Raw genomic sequence first — 24,308 nt, 5'->3', positions numbered from 1 at the left:
TGGAGTCTGTTTGATTGAGTGTGTGGACAGGTGTCTTTTATACAGGTAACGAGTTCAAACAGGTGCAGTTAATACAGGTAATGAGTGGAGAACAGGAGGGCTTCTTAAAGAAAAACTAACAGGTCTGTGAGAGCCGGAATTCTTACTGGTTGGTAGGTGATCAAATACTTATGTCCTGCAATAAAATGCAAATTAATTACTTAAAAATCATACAATGTGATTTTCTGGATTTTAGTTTTAGATTCCGTCTCTCACAGTTGAAGTGTACCTATGATACAAATTACAGACCTCTACATGCTTTGGAAGTAAGAAAACCTGCAAAATTGGCAGTGTATCAAATACTTGTTCTCCTCACTGTACACATACACACGGTGAGGGAAAAACGTTTGCCCACTGACAAAGAAATGATCAGTCTATAATTTTAATGGTAGGTTTATTTGAACAGTGAGAGACAGAATAAAATAAAATAAATCCAGAAAAACGCATGTCAAAAATTTTATAAATTGATTTGCATTTTAAATGAGGGAAATAAGTATTTGACCCCTCTGCAAAACATGACTTAGTACTTGGTGGCAAAACCCTTGTTGGCAATCACAGAGGTCAGACGTTTCTTGTAGTTGGCCACCAGGTTTACACACATCTCAGGAGGGATTTTGTCCCACTCCTCTTTGCAGATCTTCTCCAATTCATTAAGGTCTCGAACCTTCAGCTCCCTCCACAGATTTTCTATGGGATTAAGGTCTGGAGACTGGCTAGGCCACTCCAGGACCTTAATGTGCTTCTTCTTGAGCCACTCCTTTGTTGCCTTGGCCATGTGTTTTGGGTCATTGTCATGCTGGAATACCCATCCACAACCCATTTTCAATGCCCTGGCTGAGGGAAGGAGGTTCTCACCCAAGATTTGACGGTACATGGCCCCGTCCATCGTCCCTTTGATGCGGTGAAGTTGTCCTGTACCCTTAGCAGAAAAACACCCCCAAAGCATAATGTTTCCACCTCCATGTTTGACGGTGGGGATGGTGTTCTTGGGGTCATAGGCAGCATTCCTCCTCCTCCAAACATGGCGAGTTGAGTTGATGCCAAAGAGCTCGATTTTGGTCTCATCTGACCACAACACTTTCACCCAGTTCTCCTCTGAATCATTCAGATGTTCATTGGCAAACTTCAGACGGGCATGTATATGTGCTTTCTTGAGCAGGGGGACCTTGCGGGCGCTGCAGGATTTCAGTCCTTCACGGCATAGTGTGTTACCAATTGTTTTCTTGGTGACTATGGTCCCAGCTGCCTTGAGATCATTGACAAGATCCTCCTGTGTAGTTCTGGGCTGATTCCTCACCGTTCTCATGATCATTGCAACTCCACGAGATGAGATCTTGCATGGAGCCCCAGGCCGAGGGAGATTGACAGTTCTTTTGTTTCTTTCATTTGCGAATAATCGCACCAACTGTTGTCACCTTCTCACCAAGCTGCTTGGCGATGGTCTTGTAGCCCATTCCAGCCTTGTGTAAGTCTACAATCTTGTCCCTGACCTCATTGGAGAGCTCTTTGGTCTTGGCCATGGTGGAGAGTTTGGAATCTGATTGATTGATTGCTTCTGTGGACAGGTGTCTTTTATACAGTTAACAAACTGAGATTAGGAGCACTCCCTTTAAGAGTGTGCTCCTAATCTCAGCTCGTTACCTGTATAAAAGACACCTGGGAGCCAGAAATCTTTCTGATTGAGAGGGGGTCAAATACTTATTTCCCTCATTAAAATGCAAATCAATTTATAACATTTTTTACATGCGTTTTTCTGGATTTTTTTGTTGTTATTCTGTCTCTCACTGTTCAAATAAACCTACCATAAATATTATAGACTGATCATTTCTTTGTGAATGGGCAAACGTACAAAATCAGCAGGGGATCAAATACGTTTTCCCCTCACTGTACATGTTATGTACAGTACCAGTCAAATGTTTGGACACACCTACTCATTCAAGGGTTTTTCTTTATTTTTACTATTTTCTACATTGTAGAATAATAGTGAAGAAATCAAAACTATGAAATACCACATATGGAATCATGTAGTAGTGAAAAAAGTGTTAAAAAAATCTAAATATATTTTATATTTGAGATTCTTCAAAGTAGCCACCCTTTGCCTTGATGACAGCTTAGCACGCTCTTGGCATTCTCTCAACCAGCTTCATGAGGTAGTCACCCGGAATGCATTTCAATTAACACGTGTGCCTTGTTAAAAGTTTATTTGTGGAATTTCTTTCCTTCTTAATGCGTTTGAGCCAATCAGTTGTGTTGTGACAAGGTAGGGGTGGTATACAGAAGATAGCCCTATTTGGTAAAAGACCAAGTCCATATTATGGCAAGAACAGCTCAAATAAGCAAAGAGAAATGACAGTCCATCATTACTTTAAGACATGAAGGTCAGTCAATACGGAAAATGTCAAGAATTTTGAACGTTTCTTCTAGAGTTAACTGCACCTCAGATTGCACAGAGTTCAAGTAACAGACACATCTCAACATCAACTGTTCAGAGGAGACTGCGTGAATCAGGCATTCATGGTCGAATTGCTACAAAGAAACCACTACTACTAAAGAACACTAAGAAGAAGAAGAGACTTGCTTGGGCCAAGAAACACGAGCAATGGACATTAGACCGGTGGAAATCTGTCCATTGGTCTGATGAGTCCAAATTTGAGATTTTTGGTTCCAACCGCCGTGTCTTTGTGAGACGCAGAGTAGTTGAACGGATGATCTGTGTGTGTGGTTCCCACCGTGAAGCATGGAGGAGGAGGTGTGATGGTGCTTTGCTTGTGCCATTGTCAGTGATTTATTTAGAATTCAAGGCACACAACCACCATGGCTACCACAGCATTCTGCAGCAATACGCCATCCAATCTGATTTCCACTTAGTGGGACTATCATTTGTTTTTCAACAGGACAATGACCCAAAACACACCTCCAGGCTGTGTAAGGGCTATTTGACCAAGAAGGAGAGTGCTGCATCAGATTACCTGGCCTCCACAATCACCTGATCTCAACCCAATTGAGATGGTTTGGGATGAGTTGGACCGAAGAGTGAAGGAAAAGCAGCCAACAAGTGCTCAGCATGTGGGAACTCCTTCAAGACTGTTGGAAAAGCATTCCTCATGAAGCTGGTTGAGAGAATGCCAAGAGTGTGCAAAGCTGTCATCAAGGCAAAGGGTGGCTACTTTGAATAATCAAAAATATATTTTGATTTGTTTAACACCGTTTTGGTTACTACATGATTCCATATGTGTTATTTCATAGTTTTGATGTCTTCACTATTATTCTACAATGTAGAAAATAGTAAAAATAAAGAAAAACCCTTGAATGAGTAGGTGTGTCCAAACTTTTGACTGGTAATACATATATATATATATATACACAGTGGGGGAAAAAAGTATTTAGTCAGCCACCAATTGTGCAAGTTCTCCCACTTAAAAAGATGAGAGAGGCCTGTAATTTTCATCATAGGTACACGTCAACTATGACAGACAAATTGAGAAAAAAATATCCAGAAAATCATATTGTAGGATTTTTAATAAATTTATTTGCAAATTATGGTGGAAAATAAGTATTTGGTCACCTACTAACACGCAAGATTTCTGGCTCTCACAGACCTGTAACTACTTCTTTAAGAGGCTCCTCTGTCCTCCACTCGTTACCTGTATTAATGGCACCTGTTTGAACTTGTTATCAGTATAAAAGACACCTGTCCACAACCTCAAACAGTCACACTCCAAACTCCACTATGGCCAAGACCAAAGAGCTGTCAAAGGACACCAGAAACAAAATTGTAGACCTGCACCAGGCTGGGAAGACTGAATCTGCAATAGGTAAGCAGCTTGGTTTGAAGAAATCAACTGTGGGAGCAATTATTAGGAAATGGAAGACATACAAGACCACTGATAATCTCCCTTGATCTGGGGCTCCACGCAAGATCTCACACCGTGGGGTCAAAATGATCACAAGAACGGTGAGCAAAAATCCCAGAACCACACGGGGGACCTAGTGAATGACCTGCAGAGAGCTGGGACCAAAGTAACAAAGCCTACCATCAGTAACACACTACGCCGCCAGGGACTCAAATCCTGCAGTGCCAGACGTGTCCCCCTGCTTAAGCCAGTACATGTCCAGGCCCGTCTGAAGTTTGCTAGAGTGCATTTGGATGATCCAGAAGAGGATTGGGAGAATGTCATATGGTCAGATGAAACCAAAATATAACTTTTTGGTAAAAACTAAACTCGTCGTGTTTGGAGGACAAAGAATGCTGAGTTGCATCCAAAGAACACCATACCTACTGTGAAGCATGGGGGGTGGAAACATCATGCTTTGGGGCTGTTTTTCTGCAAAGGGACCAGGACGACTGATCCGTGTAAAGGAAAGAATGAATGGGGCCATGTATCGTGAGATTTTGAGTGAAAACCTCCTTCCATCAGCAAGGGCATTGAAGATGAAACGTGGCTGGGTCTTTCAGCATGACAATGATCCCAAACACACCGCCCGGGCAACGAAGGAGTGGCTTCGTAAGAAGCATTTCAAGGTCCTGGAGTGGCCTAGCCAGTCTCCAGATCTCAACCCCATAGAAAATCTTTGGAGGGAGTTGAAAGTCTGTGTTGCCCAGCAAAACAGCCCCAAAACATCACTGCTCTAGAGGAGATCTGCATGGAGGAATGGGCCAAAATACCAGCAACAGTGTGTGAAAACCTTGTGAAGACTTACAGAAAACGTTTGACCTGTGTCATTGCCAACAAAGGGTATATAACAAAGTATTGAGAAACTTTTGTTATTGACCAAATACTTATTTTCCACCATAATTTGCAAATAAATTCATAAAAAATCCTACAATGTGATTTTCTGGAAAAAAAATTCTCATTTTGTCTGTCATAGTTGACGTGTACCTATGATGAAAATTACAGGCCTCTCTCATCTTTTTAAGTGGGAGAACTTGCACAATTGGTGGCTGACTAAATACTTTTTTTCCCCACTGTATATATATCCCTTGACTTTGGTATCATGTAGAAATACTAAAATGACATTTTTATATATATATTATATATATATAAAAATGTCATTTTAGTCTTTCTACATCGTACCAAAGTCAAGGGACAGCATTTACCAAATCAATTCAAGAATGATCCCTATAACAGAGTCTCATCTTGATTTGGAACATCCTACCAGTCTATAACAGAGTCTCATCTCTCACCTTGAGCACAGAGGTCATGAAGACGGAGCAGCCCATGAGGATGAAGATCATGAAGCTGGTGACCCTCTGCTCTCTGATCCCCAGGAACTTGGGCTGTTCCCCGGGGGCCGAGCACTCCGACTCCAGCTTCAGACTGTTTACGTGGGAGATGGAGAGCACAGTGGCTGCTACGAACCAGGGCAGGCCCATGATGGAGCACACCCCCAGCATCACAGACACCACCAGAAGATCCAGGTGGTAGCCACAGCCTTTCTGTTAGGGGGGGGGGGTGACAGTCAGGAGAGAGGACAATCAGGGAGGAGGTGAGACAGTCAGGAGAGAGGGCAACCAGGGAGGGGGTGAGACAGTCAGGAGAAGAGGGCAACCAGGGAGGGGGTGATACAGTCAGGAGAGAGGGCAACCAGGGAGGGGGTGAGACAGTCAGGAGAGAGGCCAACCAGGGAGGGGGTGAGACAGTCAGGAGCGAGGCCAACCAGGGAGGGGGTGATACAGTCAGGAGAGAGGCCAACCAGGGAGGGGGTGATACAGTCAGGAGAGGCCAACCAGGGAGGGGGTGATACAGTCAGGAGAGGCCAACCAGGACACAATACAGAGCAAAGGATGTCCATGACACTAGTATCTCCCAAGCTCAAACTCTCTCAAAACGCATGCAGATGTTGCAAGCAAATCATAGATTTTTCTAAACCTATCGTTGTTATTTAAGGTAAATAGTGTTGGCCTCACCCCAGTCTGGAAATCCAGACCTTGTGTACCTGGTCATGGTTCAAGTAGTGACCTGATCTTGTATTGCTACACATTTACATTTACATTTACGTCATTTAGCAGACGCTCTTATCCAGAGCGACTTACATTATTATTATTTTTTTCATACCCCCTGTGGGAATCGAACCCACAACCCTGGCGTTGCAAACGCCATGCTCTATCAACTGAGCTACATCCCTGCCGGCCATTCCCTCCCCTACCCTGGACGACGCTGGGCCAATTGCGCGCCGCCCCATGGGTCTCCCGGTCACGGCCGGCTACGACAGAGCCTGGATTCGAACCAGGATCTCTAGTGGCACAGCTAGCACTGCGATGCAGTGCCTTAGACCACTGCGCCACTCAGGAGACTACACAATATGCAAGTGCCGCGTTTCCTCTTTGTCACAACCCCTCTCTCTCTCTCTCTCTCTACATATTAGTTTCTGTCTTCCAGTCTTTGTCTCTCACCTTGAGTTTGTGCTCCTTCCTGTTGATGATGACGGCGGTGATCTGTTGATCCATGAAGATGAGGATTGTGCAGAGCAGGGCAGGAATGGCTGCAGCCAGCATGGTCCACCAGGGGTTGGTACCCAGCGGGGAGATCAGCCAGCCACGGTTCTTAGATGTGGGCTAGAGGAGCAGGCATGGTCAGGAAAGAACGTCACAACACATACAGTAAACCAGAGAGTCTCAAATAACAGGTTGATAATACTCTAAAATAGGCCAGTGCTATCCAGGTTTCTCTTTTTTTATAACTGGAAGTTGACAAAATAAAAGAGTTAATATTTTCCTTACCTTGATCTCTCAACCAAATCCATTGATAATCAGGACATGGTTATTTCTCTTATCTAGTCTATTTAGGACATTCTTTATCTATTCAGAGTGTCAAGGTTTGTTAGAGCCCCAACACAAATACTTTAAACAAACAACTCTGACCCAGATAAGCACAAAGACACACACAGGCTCCTGGCTGTTATAGCTTAGTGAACTTGGCACATACACCTAACTGATCTAGTTGGTAACCTGACGTACAGTATAATAGTAGGCTGTTAGGGGACTAAATGAAACTTTGGTTTTAGTGTTATACAGTTTTGGTACAATTTTATAAATGGCGACAGATAATTTGTTCGTTCGACATGGTGGGATCTTTTTGTTTCGGTAAAATTAATTATGCGAGAAATGGGGGTGGAAACGTCTTTATGTGCAAATGCTGATATAATAACTGTCATATCGAAGTCAACTTGGGAGTCGCGATGAGATGGTGTGTGGTCCTCCCACTACGACTCGGGAAACCATGCAGTTTATTAGGCTACAGATGAAATAAGTTAGGATGCTGGAGGTGAGGAGCTTGATGCTCCTTTCCAATAAATAGCGAGGGTCTTATTCTGGCGACATGATGGTCAATGTTTGGAAAATAAAAACAGTCTTGCTCTCATACATAATCATCTCAATGTAGACTAGCCTACCTGCACAGCCTTCCATACTGTATCAGAGCTGTTGGCTGGAGCGCACGTGCGAAGACCAGAGTAGGCACATTTGCTATTTAACGCGACAGTTTCTGTGAAAAACTACCGGTAGAGTTGAAAATGCGATGGAAACACATTGAACTTTAGATTTGTATTCGGTACATGAAAACGAAAAGGTACATTTTGTGTGCACTACGTCATCACGCACATCAAACACCACTGGTGGGAAAATGTGCGTATTTTCTTTATGCAGATCTTTGAATATTTGCATGAAAATCTGTCGCCACGGAAACCTAACTACTGTAATGACATTTTCAGGAATAATGTAAAACACAGAGATGATTCAAATAAAAGTAAAAAGCTATATTACGCAAATTAGGCACTTAATATGCTAATTAGGCAGTACGGAATACATAATTACAGTAATTTAAGCCCAATAATTTAAGGTAGGGTTGTCACATTAACACATTTTAATGCTTTATGCAAAACCGTTAGTAACAATTTGAAACCATTTATGAAATTATAATAAAACGTTTTATACTACTTTATGCAAATTAGATACTTAACACACACACACACACACACCCCAACACAGACAAACACTTCTCAGCATCCTCATACTCACACAGCACCCCCACACACACTAAGTCTGAACTGTAACACAGAAGGCTACTAGTGTAATAACATAGCTTACTTTTAAAGGTAGACCTACACTGGAGTTAGGTTACATTGTAATGTTATTTTTGGTGTTGATGAGTTACTTTGGTGATGGGAAGATAAACTGCAGAAAATAATTAGCCTAGGCATAGAAAGATAGATGGGACATTTTTAATTCACTGGTATTTAACTATGTTTTTCATCGATTGTCGGGCTGTAGCCACTGAGTTTTTACTTGAAAGAATAAAACCAATCACAAAATTCGCCGCTGGCACATTACAACCACTGCTGCCTCTCGCATGGCTCAATGCCTCAGCAAACTGAGTCATGCATTCCCACACAGCTAGCAATCTAGCGCTCATCATGGAAATGGGGGCGGCAAAACGTGAATTTGGACCAATCCCTGACAACCCATAAACGTAGCTACGAAGCTCTACTTTGTAACCTGCTATGTTTTTTTCATGTCTCTGAAATCAGCTGAATGACAGAAGCGAAGCGAAAAACGTTTTAACTTACATTTCAGTGAAAAGACGTCAGATGACCATGAAACACAGTCAGGACATTCCAATACTTCTTAGCAATACAATGTAACATCGATCTTACTCTGATAGGTTGAGGAATACCTTCCACCAAGAGCAAATATGAACACAACGATTTTGCGGGATTCACAAGATGGGCTGTCCCACAGATTTGAACGTTCTTAGCATGGTACTTGCTTTACATTTGGGCTTATACCTCGTAAAATGTCACATTCAGTATTGTGATTTTTAGACATGGTTAACAATTGCCATGTTAATGTTTTCAAATGATTTATGATGTATTTTGATGACCACATTGACATGTAGTCTTATTTTTTATTACAATTCTCGCATAGCGTCCATTGTTTGTGGTGTCACCTAACACCCTAATAAAAATAGCAGTATCTAGGAGTACTGTATGCAATTCTCAATGGACCTTTTTCCAATATCTGAGATATTCAGATATAACCATTTAGACTTTTTTTTACGGTTGCAAACAATTTAAAGCCCAGAACTAAACAAAATTCAGAGTTAACTGTTTGAAACCAATACGTACCTCAAAGCGGTCAGGCACACTCAGTTTGGGGGAGGGAATGCCCACCAGGTAGTCCACCAGGACCATGATCATGATGGTCAGGAAGACCGCAAAGTCACTGATGGTCGACCGTACCTGGAACACAGAAGGACCGAGAGTGAGAACGAGGTAAAGGTTCAAGTATAGAGGATCAAACGAAGGGAAAGAGCAGGGTGGTATGGGCCTAAACTCACTAGTAAACAACCCTGACAGACACACAGCATTCCTACTCTAATGCCAAACCTTGGTGGGAAAGTAGAGCTTGGTCTTGAACTGCTTGAGGAAGGAGGAGAGGAAGAAGGTGGTGAAGAAGAGGATGACGGACCAGAAGAGGACGTCAGGGATGTAGGGACCGTGGTGGCTGCAGGCTGGCCCAACTAACTCCCCACGCAGCCTAGAACACTCCTACAACACAGAGACCGGGGGAAGGGACAGTTGAGGGTTGTCAAAATCCAAATAAAATGTTATGTCCATGCATGAAAACGTCAATATATTTTACTATTGAAATGGGAAAACAGTACGAGACAGATTACAACAATAAAAATGTACCATGGCCCCCCATAAGCACGTGCACGCAAACACACACACCCACACCCACACCCAGGGGCGCAACTTTGGTTTTAGAAGTGGGGGGGACATAATTATTTTTTATTTTTTATCCAGTAGGATAAACACTCCAAACAGCCTACCAGACCGCTCGGCGGCGTCCGCATGGTCCTAAAGCACACCTTTGCCTAGTTTTGTATCACATTCAATGATAAAACTGGGCGGGACAAAAATGTAATTTCAAAACATGGGGGGGGACATGTTGCGCCCCTGCACACACCACTTACTGTGACATCCAGTTGGGTCCAAGAAATTGATTCTGGTGCGACCTGGCTGTGGTTCCAGACCTGCTGGATCTCAGGCGTGACATTAACAGGTGGAGAACATTGACACCTGAGACAGAGACGGAACATTAACCTCTACACCGTTCACCTTCTAGAACTGACCTTCTAACTAAACACCTGGGGTAGTTTGGATGTGCAGAGTACACTTCCTTTGAACTATGTAGAAGGTTGTAGCTCAGTGTTCTTACGTGTAGAAGGTAAGGTTGTAGCTCAGTGTTCTTACATGTAGAAGGTAAGGTTGTAGCTCAGTGTTCTTACATGTAGAAGGTAAGGTTGTAGCTCAGTGTTCTTACATGTAGAAGGTAAGGTTGTAGCTCAGTGTTCTTACATGTAGAAGGTAAGGTTGTAGCTCAGTGTTCTTACATGTAGAAGGTAAGGTTGTAGCTCAGTGTTCTTACATGTAGAAGGTAAGGTTGTAGCTCAGTGTTCTTACATGTAGAAGGTAAGGTTGTAGCTCAGTGTTCTTACATGTAGAAGGTAAGGTTGTAGCTCAGTGTTCTTATGTGTAGAAGGTGAGGTTGTAGCTCAGTGTTCTTACGTGTAGAAAGTGAGGTTGTTCAGCTCATTGTTCATGTTGATGGGGTAGAGTTCTCCCAGGTGAACCAGCTTCTCCAGGGCCTCATAGATGAAGATGATGCAGATGAGCGCTGCGAAGGCTTCCTCCGTGAAGCGGGTGATGTAACAGACCAGGGAGCTGGCGTCCGTGGCAACCAGGACGAGGCACAGGAAGGCCGTCCACAGGCCGATGCTGGTCCTCAAGGACAGGTAGGACAGGTCGTAGTCACTGGACAAGGGGAGAGGGAGACAGAGGGTTAGGGAGACCCACACACAATACTAAACAACTAATATGGACAACTTAAAGTACTGGCATTGGTCCTACACAACCCTGATATGTCACAAAAAGGATAAATAATTTCAAACTTACAGAAGTAGGAATCCTAAAACTGAATAAGCAACAACCCTTGAACCATGACCAGGTACACAAGGTCTGGATTTCCATACTGGGGGGAGACATACACTATTTACCGGCAATAGGTTTAGAAAAAGCAATGACTCAGGGAATCTGTTTGCTTGCAACATCAGTGTGTGTGTGTGTGTTTGTTTATCTGTCTCTATAAAGAGCCCAGGAGAGTGGACCCGGTTACAGTCTTCCTCTTCTCTCTGACCCTTTTGATCACACACAGAGGAGAGAGATAATGGCACCCTGCAGCCTTCCACTGCTGGCCCTGGCCTGCCTGTCTCTGTCGGTCACAGCTTAGCCCACCGGGGGGGAACAGGACATCCCCTCCATGGTCAGACAGATCATGGACACTGTGGCAAAGGTGAAGGAAAGGTCTGACCTAACAGCCAGCGTGCTCGGTAAGATGGACCTGGGAAACATGATTTATGCTGTGACGATTTAGGTTGTGTGTGTGTGTGTGTGTGTGTGTGTGTGTAAGCCTGAAATGCCACTATGCATGTGCAGTGGAATAGAGGGAGTTTGTATAAAGACAGATCTCTGTACAATGAAAGTGAGTGTATTCTCATTGTTTCTAGCTATGAAAGAGAGAATGGAATCCATGGAGAAAGAGCTGCAGGCACTGAAAGGTGAGAAAGATGCAACTCCACAGAACATATGATGCAACTGATAAGAATGTGGTGAGGTTGCACACATGCGTAGACGCATAGACAATTATGAGAACCACTGGTATGTTGATAAATGAATGAAATGTGCATTCCACAGACATTCCTAAGGTGGCGTTCGCGGCATCACTGGGAGGCGATGGACCCCAAAAGACAGGCAACTTCAACAAAAAGCTGGTCTACAAAAAGGTCTTGACAAATGTTGGTGGTGCATACAACGTAGAGACAGGTAATACACACACACACACACACACAAACCCTCTCCTCATTCTTCCCCTGTTAAAAACAACCCTGTCCTCTCAGGTGAATTCACGGCCCCGATTCGTGGAGTCTACTACATCCGGTTCACGGCCAACGGTCCCTCGGACTTCACCCTGAGCTCCATGCTGTATAAGAACGGTGGCCAAGTCCTTCTGGCTGCTCACGAGAGTCCGTCCGGCGAGGGCAGCGAGGACAGTCTGCAAATGGTGCTGTGGGCCAACACCCAGGTCTGGGACAACGACAACCACCACAGCACCTTCAGCGGCTTCCTCCTCTTCCCCATGCCAGAGCAGAAAAGCAATAGGTCTACATCCCTCCTCTTCCCCATGCCAGAGCAACCAGAGACATAGGTGTACATACACAGTAGCATTGTTTTCCACTGTTTTCAACTGTTGTTAAATCATTGACTGAATTAAAAATAACATTGGAGGTGAACGACTGCTTATTCCGCATATTAGACTGGGCGTTTAGCTTATGACTATTTTACCCCCAGTAGGAACATAAGTTATTTTCCAGTAGATTAAAGATAATTTATCTTAACTCTTGAGATGATCTTTCCTCTTTGAATACTAGGGCCTAATACCATAATACACCGCAATTTCATTACAGACTTCCATTTCAGTTGAGTGTAGGTGTCAGTCTTCTCCTTACCAGCAGATGGCGCTATAGTAACACCATTTCCAGATCTGCTTTACAGTGGGCTGGCCCACCAGCCCTGTAGCCTTACAATGTGGACAGGCTTTCAAGTTGTTGACCACAGTTGAATCTGATGTTTTAGTGCTAGGCTGGATATGTTTCCATCATATTGCTCATCAAATCCTTCCAGATGAAGGAAGGAAAGGAAACAAGAAGGAAAGGAGACAAGAGAAGGTGTTCTTAGGAGGGAAAGGAGACAAGAGAAGGTGTTCTTAGGAGGGAAAGGAGACAAGAGAAAGTGTTCTTAGGAGGGAAAGGAGTCAATTGAAGGACAAAGGACAAGTGAAGGAAAGGAGACAAGTGAAGGAAAGGAGACAAGTGAAGGAAAGGATAAGAAAAAAAAAAGGAGACAAGAGAAGGAGGTGTTTGAGGAAGGAAAGGAGACATGAGAAGGAAAGTAAAGGAGAGAAAGAGGCATGGTTCATACACATTTTGACACATGGAATTTCATGACTTTTCCATGACTTTTATTAAAATTTGCTGCTGCAATGTCCGACTGTCTCTCTCTTCTTGAGCAACGGCCCACTAGTCTAGCACTATGCAGGTGATGCTCGCAAACACCGATGCGCTAATGTCATTCCGATCCTGGCTGATATGTCGATTTTTATTTGATTTATAAATTACTTAAAAACTGTGCCTAAAACAATTACATTAACAGAAATTAATTTTTCCATTAAGTTTGAAAAACATTTTCAGATTTCATCATTTTCCAAAACTTTCCCAGACCTGGAAAACACCATTTAAAAATTCTATGACTTTTCCAGGATTTCCATGACCATACGAACCCTGAGGAGGTGTTTGAGACAGTTGGGACACGGCTCCAGCAGTAGCCTGGACGCTCACCTGCAGAATTTGAAGAGGATCTTCTCAAAGACCAGGACTGGCCCAGTGCTGCCCAGGATGGTGAGTGGCTGGCCCGCAAACATGGAGAAGGCCACGCCCGTCAGAGACGCCCCGAACAACGACTCGATCGCACTCTGGGTGTGGAAGGGAGCGAGAGAGGAGAGAGACAGAGAGAGTGGAATGGAGGGGAGATTAGACAAAGATGGTGAGTAATTAAACATTTCTATAACAAACTCATCAATAACTGTTGACAAATACACAATATTTCCCATTAGTTTTTTGGTGACATCACTCACAATGTTTCCCTTGGTGGCCTCGCCCAGCAGGCCTCCGAAAGTGATGACAGGGGACATGCAGGCGCAGTAGAGGAACAGTACAGAGGCCAGGCACTGCAGGCTCAGAGCATCCCTAATATCTCTCCACAGGAACGGAGCTTTCCTTCTTACATCCATCACCAGGCCCCCAAAGATCCTGACAGAGGAGGAGAGAGGGAGGGAGGGGGAAGACGTCAGAGAGCAGTTTAAAAACAGAGAGCGAGAGCGGGGAAGCCAGTGGGGGAGTTTTAATAATAGTTTAATTGCTAGAGATGTGATATCATCTCTGCACCTTTAGTATTGGGGACAACTCTAAACCAGAGCCAACTCTAAACTGGACAGACTGTGTAGAAGGCAGGTGGAATATAGCCGGCAATGGAAACACACACACACACACCTCCAGTACAGGCCTCTTCAGGTCATGTTTCAGAGGGGTCAAGTACAGCTCTAGTACAGGCCTCTTCAGGTCATGTTTCAGAGGGGTCAAGTACAGCTCCAGTACAGGCCTCTTCAGGTCATGTTTCAGAGGGGTCAAGTACAGCTCCAGTACAGGCCTCTTCAGGTCATGTTTCAGAGAGGGGTCAAGTACAGCTCCAGTACAGGCCTCTTCAGGTCATGTTTCAGAGAGGGGTCAAGTACAGCTCCAGTACAGGCCTCTTCAGGTCATGTTTCAGAGAGGGGTCAAGTACAGCATGTCCAAAGCCTACATAAACACTTTAAAGTGATGTCACCCTTAATGCCATACAGTTATTAACTCCATCTTCTTCACTGGGCAAAATGTAATTAACTAGTGGTCCACATTACACAGTAACTAGTGGTCCACATTACACAGTAACTAGTGGTCCACATTACACAGTAACTAGTGGTCCACATTACACAGTATCTAGTGGTCCGCATTACACAGTATCTAGTGGTCCACATTACACAGTATCTAGTGGTCCACATTACATAGTATCTAGTGGTCCACATTACACATTAACTACTGGTCAATAATATACAACTCTACTTAGTCTTTCCCATGAAATAAGCTACAATTGAAGCCCAGTTAGTAAAAGTAAGGATTCAGAAAGAAATCTAGTATATTTGGTATTTTTCATGAACTAGACATACACTATGGAGTGGTCTCAGTATTATTGGAGAGTGAACGGTCTGACTGTTTAACCCTGCTTGGTGACTAGTGACTAGCTCTGGCTTGATGTGTAGACGGTGTGTGGGGTGCCGCTAGATGAAAGGCTGCAGTAGACCTCTTCAGCTTCTACAGCAGACACATGAAAAGCTTTCCAAACCTCTATTGAATAGCTCTCAGGTTTATAATGCTTTTATAATGAGCTGCCAAGGTGACCACTCAGTCTGGCAGCTCCTTTTCATCTAAAAGGACTTAAAGAAAAGCCATTGTGTGTGTGTGTGTGACCCACCTCCCTGTCCTCTGTAGCTCTGGTCCTGCTTGGTGTTGGTCTTCTTTGAAGGATTCATTATGGGCAGAGCCGTTGGGCACGGAAGGCATCTTCCTCTTCTCCTGTGTAGAGAAACGCCCCCCAAAGGCCAGGCCAGGTTACTGCACAGCCCTCAACATTCTAACCACCCGTACTGTACACACACCATGGCCACAACGGTTCTCTTACAATATTACCCATCGGCATGTCTCACATGTTCAACAGCAGTCAGCAACCAGCCAACCACTATCTTCTTCCAGAACTCTCACCTGAGATGGGACACTCTTGGGGGGCTCGATTCGTATCGTAGGGTCCCACTCTCCTGGGGGTAGGACGGTCACCTGGTCCAGAAACTCATCTATCCCCGACAGCAGATCGTTCCGGTCTTTGGCCTTGTATGCTACATCATGGAAGATCTGGCACATGACAACAACAGCAGTCTCTCAAACGATATGTCGCTGCTTTTGACACCACAGCAAATGGGACAAATTGGTGATTGGCCAAGTTTGAAATTGGACCAATCCAGAGCTGTGTTGTAGTGCTCCTCACCTCGTCTGTCATCAGCGTGGCGATGGAGCGGCCAATCTCGTGGTACTGAGGACCCTTCCCAAATGGACCCAGCAGCAGGAACAGGAACCTGACCAATAGGAGAGCAGGATAGAATCAGAGTCCATCCAAGCACACACCCCCCTCAACACACAATATATATATTTCCAAAATTGTCATCTACTGCCATAACTCCTTCACTGTCAAAATAACTCAATGCCTGTCATACGATTCAGATAAGTGTGTGTGTGTGTGTGCATACTGTGTTACCTGGTGGGTACGGGGACCTCAGTGAGACCAGTGAGCAGCACGGCGGGGGACAGCCTGATGAAGGCTATGATTGGTCGCTCCAGGAATTCCACCTCTCCCACCAGCACGTTGGACGCCTCCGCCCCCGGAGGGATCTTCTTCATGAAATTCATGTCCACCTGGGAGGTCGAAGGTCACAGGGTTAAACAGGAAGAATACCTGCTTGGATGTTCCTGAAGTTGAATTGTATTGTTTAAACCAAATTCCTATGACCAACAATTGGTGGCGTATATGTTTTTGGGCAGAAATGTGGTATCAACACTGAGAGGCTGCTCTCTGATCCCATGTACCATCTCCTGTCATTGTGCAAGGCACGTAACCCCCCACAAAGTAGAATACCTATTAGGCAACTGTATAAAACATGTGGTCAACCCTCAGTCTGGAGAGCTGCTGGGTGTTCAGGCTTTTGATCAAGCCCTGCTCAAACAAGTCAGATTCAGTTTATCAAGGTTCGGTTGAGCAGCTCATTTCTAAAATATGTTTTGTTAGAGGAATAAAATACTAAATGGAATAAAAGCCTGCACTCTCATTAGGATAGTTGACCACCCTTGATGTAAAACATTGCAACCAAATACGTTTTATGCCTTTATCAAATAATTTGCTCATTCAACATATCAAAGATCATATAGGGGAAACACTGAACAGTTAACTAGAGCGATAACTAGCTAGGCTACAAGATATGTTTTGAATTGGCTACCTAGTTAGTCTGTTCTCTATCATATTTTATAGGCCCTCCTTGAGCAATGGCCCACACGCACACATGCAGGTGATGTGCACACACACACAGATGCACTAAAGTGTCATATTCCGATCCTGGCTGATATGTAGATTTTTCTGTGATTTATAAAATATTTAAAAACTGTGCCTAAAGAAATTAACAGAGATTATTAAAATACATTTCCATGACATTTTAGATTTGATCATTTTCCAAAACTTTTCCAGGCCAGGAAAACACCATTGTAAATTCCATGACTTTTCCAGGATTTTTAAGACCGTATCAACCCTGCATTATGATGCTAGTGTTTGCCAAATTGGGCCAAATTACCATAAAATTCTCAAATGTTATAAACTGTGGAAAAATATAAGTTGTGTGTTTTGGTAACATGGTCAGTTACTGAGGATATGTGTGAAAACGGGTAGTTGGGGGTTGGACTATTACATCACACAGGACATAGCCTAATAAATCACATAGATGTGTGCTGCTGCTGCAGGAACTACAGTGCTATGAAAAAGTATTTGCCCCCTTTCTAATTTTCTCTACTTTTGCATATTTGTGATACTAATATTAGATCAAGGGAACTCTGCATTCCACAGTAAGAACATCATACCAAAGGTCAAGCATTGGTGGTGGTGGTGTGATGGTTTGGGGATGCTTTGCTGCCTCAGGACCTGGACGACTTGCCTTAATAGAAGGAACCATGAATTCTGCTCTGTATCAGAGAATTCTACAGGAGAATGTCAGACCATCCGTCTGTGAACTGAAGCTGAAGCGCAGCTGGGTCATGCAGCAAGACAATGATCCAAAACACACAATGAAGTCTACATGAAAATTGCTAAAAAGCAACAAATTGGAAGTTTTGGAATGGCCTAGTCAAAGTCCAGACCTAATCCCAATTGATATGTTGTGGCAGGACTTGAAATGAGCAGTTCATGCTTGAAAACCCACACGTCACTGAGTTAAAGCAGTTCTGGATGGAAGAGTGGGCCAAAATTCCTCTACAGCGACGTGAGAGACTGATCAACAACTACAGGAAGCATTTGGTTGGAGTCATTGCAGCTAAAGGTGGCACAACCAGTTATTGAGTGTAAGGGGGCAATTACTTTTTCACACAGGGGAATTGGGTGTTGCATAACTTTGTTTATGAAATAAATATGTAACTGTTGTGTTATTTGTTCACTTATGTTCCCTTGATCTAATATTAGGTTTTGGTTGAAGATCTGATAACATTCAGTATCACAAATATGCAAAAGTAGAGAAAATTAGAAAGGGGGCAAATACTTTTTCATAGCACTGTATATCTGTGCTTCTGACAGCCGTACTGCTTCACAAAATGAAGGACAAGCCAAAAAACAAGAATCAAAACATCAGACTCACTGGACCACGGTCAAACCACTACAGATAGATCAACACAGTCACAACACTGCGGTCACACACATTAACACACACGGCACTGGCAAGTAACATGTCATGTACAATCACGTCACGGTATAACAGTCTCATGGAACTGCCAGGAACAACACAACTTACTGCAGGCCTCCTGGCACCCCCTCCCCGGGAACCACAACTACAGTGGCAAGTCTGCTGAGGGCGGGACAAACAGGATACAGACAGGGGCACAACTTAATTCAGGTCACACGACAAGCTCAGCTCACACACTCAGCTGGGGTACAATCTGGATCCATGATGTCACCCCTTTTATAATAACAACACTATCCTCATAATACACTGTTCTCCTACCCATCAGCCCCCCCCCCCAAGGAGTGGAACCATGTTCAGTTTCCAGCGCCACCATGTGTTATTTCCAATGATATAGAGAGATATACACTACCGGTCAAATGTTTTAGAACACCTACTCATTCAAGGGTTTTTCTTTATTTTTACTATTTTGATTTGTTTAACACATTTTTGGTTACTACATGATTCCATATGTGTTATTTCATAATTTGGATGTCTTCACTATTATTCTTCAATGTAAAAACTAGTAAAAATTAAGAAAAACCCTTGAATGAGTAGGTGTGTCCAAACTTTTGACTGGTACTGTATATTTTTATTTTTATGTTCAGTTCAATATATAATTTAAAAGTATGTATTAAGGAGTCTATAATAGAATATACATGTCAAAACTAATGTAGACATTAATTAATGCATTTCTATACCTTCCAAAATATTTTTTACAATGGAGGAGGAGTACAAAGATGGCTGCGAGGTGGCCTCAAAACAGCTCCCCCTGTCAGTCATCCAGGGTTTATACACATCATTGGTTATTTCATATAGGTTTCATGTGAAAGCTGCTGCATCTGGTTGTGCAGTCAGTCTGACTTCTCTGTAGAGCCCTGCATGGGCATGAATTTTAAGCCCGAGCCCTACCTATGCGTCGACGTTCAGGCCCTACCCAGGCCCGACTGCTTCTACCAAATTAAAGCCCCGGCCCTGACCGAAACCAGAAATAACTTCCTCCATTAGCTGCTCCTGTCAGTCACTCCCTGTGCGCAGCTCACTCTGCTCATGGTGGCTCAGTCTGTGAGTATCCATAGCAACGACTCTGCTAGGTCTGCTCAATGATGAGACATGAGAGCAGTTAGAGTGACAAAGTAGCTAACAGCTAACAAAACTCAAGGAACATTATTTTCTGTGAAATAATCTCTCATGTCTTATATTTGACGAGGTTGAAGCACTTCTGACACCATTATGATCTTAGTCAGATATGACTATGGCTCAGCTTCAAAATGTTAGTGATCAATTTAGTGATACACGAGCCCTGCCAGTACCATAGTTATTGATAAAAAATAAATAAATAGGCCCTACTCGGCCCTAACCCGATGCATAATGTCGGGCCCGGGTCGGGTAACAGAGCTCTACTTCTCTGTCCTCGTGGCGGTGGGTCTACACAAGGCACAGCAGTGGGAGGAGAGGAGACATTACCTTGCTGAAGTCCACAGTGCTGTTCTCTCTGCTTCCTCCGTTGATGCGGCTCTCACTCGGTTTACTGTTCTCCAGGTTCCCAGGAGCTGACTGGGGGGACGCCAGGAGGCCTGCCCAAGGGGAGGAGGAGGATGGGGGAGGGGTAGAAGAAACCAGTGGTCAATTGAACAGTAAAAATGAACTGTGTGTATGGCCGATATGAATGGGGGATTGGTATAATTGTGTACGTCTACAAATTGTATGCGTCTGAGAAGGGGGCTATGTATGTGTGACTCAGTGAGTTTGAGAGTTTGTTCAGACATGCAGCTGCTCAGCACATGCTGGGTGAGAAACTCCACTTACGCAACACAAAGCCATTAGAGATGGTAGAAATAACAGTGGGGGGGGTCAATTAGGTAGACATCCATAGACATCCTCTCAGTGTTGTGGTTGGACAGAGCGGTTTCAGAGGTTATTAATGGTGGAATGTGTTCCAATGGGGCCCTGCCTGCGTCAATCCCCTGCATCTTACTGAACCAGTCAGCCCACACAGCCAAGATACACCACATGGTCCAGTTAGACACTTACAGACAGCTCATTTAAAGCTGGGAAAAACTGACCTGAACACACGCACTTGTTGACACACACACACACACACACGTCATCCTCTTGCTGTAAAAACGTATTTGGACCTCCTGTCATCTTACAGTCTATGAGCCTTGCCATCTGAAACTAGGACTTGCTCTAAAACGCACTCTGCGTCATACTGTGCAGCGTCTGTGTGTGTATGTATGTATGTATGTACAGTGAGGGAAAAAAGTATTTGATCCCCTGCTGATTTTGTACGTTTGCCCACTGACAAAGAAATGATCAGTCTATAATTTTAATGGTAGGTTTATTTGAAGAGTGAGAGACAGAATAACAACAAAAAAATCCAGAAAAACATATGTAAAATGTTTTATCAATTGATTTGCATTTTAATGAGGGAAAAAAGTATTTGACCCCTCTGCAAAACATGACTTAGTACTTGGTGCCAAAACCCTTGTTGGCAATCACAGAGGTCAGACGTTTCTTGTAGTTGGCCACCAGGTTTGCACACATCTCAGGAGGGATTTTGTCCCACTCCTCTTTGCAGATCTCCAAGTAATTAAGGTTTCGAGGCTGACGTTTGGCCACCTTCCACAGATTTTCTATGGGATTAAGGTCTGGAGACCGGCTAGGCCACTCCAGGACCTTAATGTGCTTCTTCTTGAGCCACTCCTTTGTTGCCTTGGCCGTGTGTTTTGGGTCATTGTCATGCTGGAATACCCATCCACGACCCATTTTCAATGCCCTGGCTGAGGGAAGGAGGTTATCACCCTAGATTTGACAGTACATGGCCCTGTCTATCGTCCCTTTGATGCGGTGAAGTTGTCCTGTCCCCTTAGCAGAAAAACACCCCCAAAGCATAATGTTTCCACCTCCATGTTTGATGGTGGGGATGGTGTTCTTGGGGTCATAGGCAGCATTCCTCCTCCTCCAAACACGGCGAGTTGAGTTGATGCCAAAGAGCTCGATTTTGGTCTCATCTGACCACAACAATTTCACCCAGTTCTCCTCTGAATCATTCAGATGTTCATTGGCAAACTTCAGACGGGCATGTATATGTGCTTTCTTGAGCAGGGCGACCTTGCGGGTGCTGCAGGATTTCAGTCCTTCACGGCGTAGGGTGTTACCAATTGTTTTCTTGGTGACTATGGTCCCAGCTGCCTTGAGATCATTGACAAGATCCTCCTGTGTAGTTCTGGGCAGATTCCTCACCGTTCTCATGATCATTGCAACTCCACGAGGTGAGATCTTGCATGGAGCCCCAGGCCAAGGGAGATTGACAGTTCTTTTGTGTTTCTTCCATTTGCGAATAATCGCACCAACTGTTGTCACCTTCTCACCAAGCTGCTTGGCGATGGTCTTGTAGTCCATTCCAGCCTTGTGTAGGTCTACAATCTTGTCCCTGACATCCTTGGAGAGCTCTTTGGTCTTGGCCATGGTGGAAAGTTTGGAATCTGATTGATTGATTGCTTCTGTGGACAGGTGTCTTTTATACAGGTAACAAACGGAGATTAGGAGCACTCCCTTTAAGAGTGTGCTCCTAATCTCAGCTCGTTACCTGTATAAAAAGACACCTGGGAGCCAGAAATCTTTCTGATTGAGAGGGGGTCAAATACTTATTTCCCTCATTAAAATGCAAATCAATTTATAACATTTTTGACATGTGTTTTTCTGGAATTTTTTGTTGTTATTCTGTCTCTCACTGTTCAAATAAACCTACCATTAAAATTATAGACTGATCATTTCTTTGTCAGTGGGCAAACGTACAAAATCAGCAGGGGATCAAATACTTTTTTCCCCTCACTGTATGTGTGTGTGTGTGTGTGTGTGTGTGTGTGTGTGTGTGTGTGAAACCTGAGCATGCCTCACATTAAACCCTGACATCATTTATTAGCCAGTGGTAATAGTGCCAGATTACAATAACATGGGGGCAACTTAATGTAAAAGAGTTACCAAACTTTGTTAAAGGGTATCTCTCAACTCCAATTTCAGCCTTTGCCCAAACCCTTCAAATTTACAGGTGAGAATAATATAATATAATAATAATAATATAATATGCCATTTAGCAGACGCTTTTATCCAAAGCGACTTACAGTCATGCATGCATACATTTTGTGTGTATGGGTGGTCCCGGGGATCGAACCCACTACCTTGGCGTTACAAGCGCCGTGCTCTACCAGCTGAGCTACAGAGGACCACCTAGAAGTTGTGGGTGGCGGGGGAATAAATAAATATTCATTTTTGGGAGTGGGTAAACGTAGTTGTACCTGATCCCAACACTTTGTCACTAAAGCATACTTACTAGAAGTCCACTGGCATGCTCTGATAATAAAAGAATGTGCATCGTGAGGAAATATGGCTCTGGACAGTTAGCGCACAGTGGTAAGGTGGCAAGTTCCTGACATCTTGCGGTGTAAGTTCAAATCCCCTATGTAAATAAGGTATTTCTGTTTTTATTAGTTTTTTAATTTGCAAACATTTCTAAAAACCTGTTTTCGCTTTGTCATTAAAATGAGTATTGTGTGTAGATTGAGGAAAACAAATAATTTATTCCATTTTAGAATAAGGCTGTAACGTAACAAAATGTGGAAAAAGTGAAGGGGTCTGAATACGTTCCGAATGCACTGTATGCAGTAGCTCTTGGTCAAATTAACTCAGATTGGTCTTGGGTACACACACAAAAATATAAATGCAACATGTAAAGTGTTGGTCCCATGTTTCAGCTCCTGGGAACCGCACAAAATGTTATTGATCTCAAATTTTGAGCACAAATGTGCTTACATCCCTGTTAGTGAGCATTTCTCCTTTGCCAAGTTAATCCATCCACCTGACAGTTGTGGCATATCAAGAAGTGGATTAAACAGCATGATCATTACACAGGTGTACCTTGTGCTGGGGACAATAGAAGTCCACTAAAATGTGCAGTTTTGTCACACAACACAATGCCACAGATGTCTCAAGTTGAGGGAGCGTGCAAATTGGCATGCTGACTGCAGGAATGTCCCCCAGAGTGGTTGCCAGAGAATTGAATGTTAATTTCTCTACCGTTTTAGAGAATTTGGCAGTACGTCCAACCGGCCTCATAACCGCAGACCACGCCAGCCCAGGACCTCCACATCCGGCTTCTTCACCTGCGGGATCGTCTGAGACCAGCCACCCGGACAGCTGATGAAACTGAGGAGTATTTCTGTCTGTAATAAAGCCCTTTTTTGGGGAAAAACTCATTCTGATTGGCTAGGCTTGGCTCCCACCTATGGCTGCGCCCCTGCCCAGTCATATGAAATCCATAGATTAGGGCATAATTAGCATCTTTTTTGATCGTCTCATCACTGCAACTCCCCAATGGGCTCGGGAGAGGCGAAGGTGGAGTCATGCATCCTCCGAAACATGACCCGCCTAACCATGCTCCTTAACCAGCTTAACCCGGAAGCACCAATGTGTCGGAGGAAAACCCTCCCCTAACCTGGACGACGTTGCGCCAATTGTGCGCCGTCCTATGAGACTCCCGGCCACGGCCGGTTGTGGCACAGCCCGGGAATTAACCCGGGTCTGTAGTAACACCTCTCGCACTGCGATGCAGTGCCTTAGACTAATGCGCCACTCAGGAAGCCCTGAATGTATTTTATTTTAATTGACTGATTTCCTTAAATGAACTGTAACTCAGTAAAATCGTTGGAATTAACTCTATTTTTCTTAAAACGGCATTGTTGGTTAAGGGCTTGTAAGCGTTTCACGTTAAGGTCTACACCTGTTGTATTTGGCGCATGTGACAAATAAAATGTCATTTGATTTATGCAGAAATGTGCCTTACTGCCTTTTTAATTTTGTGTAATGTCAGTAGTCTAGTCAAGGAAGCGTCATGCTAAATATATTGGCACACTCCACTTACCAAGACCATTGCCAAATAAGGCACGCTGTCACCGTTTTTATAGTAAGCCTTGAGGTGGTACCACCAAGCACATCTAGAAGGGAGTTTATTTCATACCGAAATCCTCCCTTGAAC

At 43.8% G+C, this 24,308-nt stretch overlaps 2 protein-coding genes across 2 annotated transcripts in view; one reads left to right on the top strand and one right to left on the bottom strand.

The window, feature by feature from the left end:
* The window catches only part of LOC123482118 (sodium-driven chloride bicarbonate exchanger-like), an 80,249-nt gene that overhangs the window by 7,867 nt on the left and 48,074 nt on the right, over positions 1-24,308 (bottom strand). Inside the window, exons 8-21 of the mRNA XM_045208453.1 lie at positions 19,739-19,848; positions 18,344-18,394; positions 16,057-16,214; positions 15,790-15,877; positions 15,510-15,656; positions 15,223-15,323; positions 13,790-13,964; positions 13,494-13,627; positions 10,609-10,854; positions 10,014-10,119; positions 9,424-9,585; positions 9,163-9,276; positions 6,434-6,595; positions 5,225-5,476 (exon numbers count right to left, since the gene is read on the bottom strand). Of these exons, the coding sequence (XP_045064388.1) occupies positions 5,225-5,476; positions 6,434-6,595; positions 9,163-9,276; positions 9,424-9,585; positions 10,014-10,119; positions 10,609-10,854; positions 13,494-13,627; positions 13,790-13,964; positions 15,223-15,323; positions 15,510-15,656; positions 15,790-15,877; positions 16,057-16,214; positions 18,344-18,394; positions 19,739-19,848 (2,006 nt within the window). The remainder of the gene's footprint in view (positions 1-5,224; positions 5,477-6,433; positions 6,596-9,162; positions 9,277-9,423; positions 9,586-10,013; positions 10,120-10,608; positions 10,855-13,493; positions 13,628-13,789; positions 13,965-15,222; positions 15,324-15,509; positions 15,657-15,789; positions 15,878-16,056; positions 16,215-18,343; positions 18,395-19,738; positions 19,849-24,308) is intronic.
* Positions 11,202-12,389, top strand: LOC121543268 (complement C1q-like protein 4). The gene is made up of 4 exons (XM_045208454.1): positions 11,202-11,429; positions 11,607-11,657; positions 11,794-11,922; positions 11,997-12,389. The coding sequence occupies exons 1-4, from the start codon at positions 11,360-11,362 to the stop codon at positions 12,302-12,304; spliced, it is 558 nt and encodes a 185-aa protein (XP_045064389.1). The 5' UTR covers positions 11,202-11,359; the 3' UTR covers positions 12,305-12,389.

Source organism: Coregonus clupeaformis, chromosome 28, assembly GCF_020615455.1.
Source record: "Coregonus clupeaformis isolate EN_2021a chromosome 28, ASM2061545v1, whole genome shotgun sequence".
In the NCBI taxonomy this organism is placed as follows: domain Eukaryota; kingdom Metazoa; phylum Chordata; class Actinopteri; order Salmoniformes; family Salmonidae; genus Coregonus; species Coregonus clupeaformis.
The sequence above is the reverse complement of the archived record's forward strand: the minus strand, read 5'-3'. Positions and strand labels throughout refer to the sequence as shown.

Excerpts from the sequence above, each read along its gene's own strand:
- LOC121543268 (XM_045208454.1), top strand. The coding sequence starts at position 11,360 with ATGGTCAGACAGATCATGGACACTGTGGCAAAGGTGAAGGAAAGGTCT. Across the intron at positions 11,658-11,793 it reads AGAGCTGCAGGCACTGAAAG|ACATTCCTAAGGTGGCGTTC; the intron begins GTGAGAAAGATG and ends TGCATTCCACAG. Across the intron at positions 11,923-11,996 it reads TGCATACAACGTAGAGACAG|GTGAATTCACGGCCCCGATT; the intron begins GTAATACACACA and ends CTGTCCTCTCAG.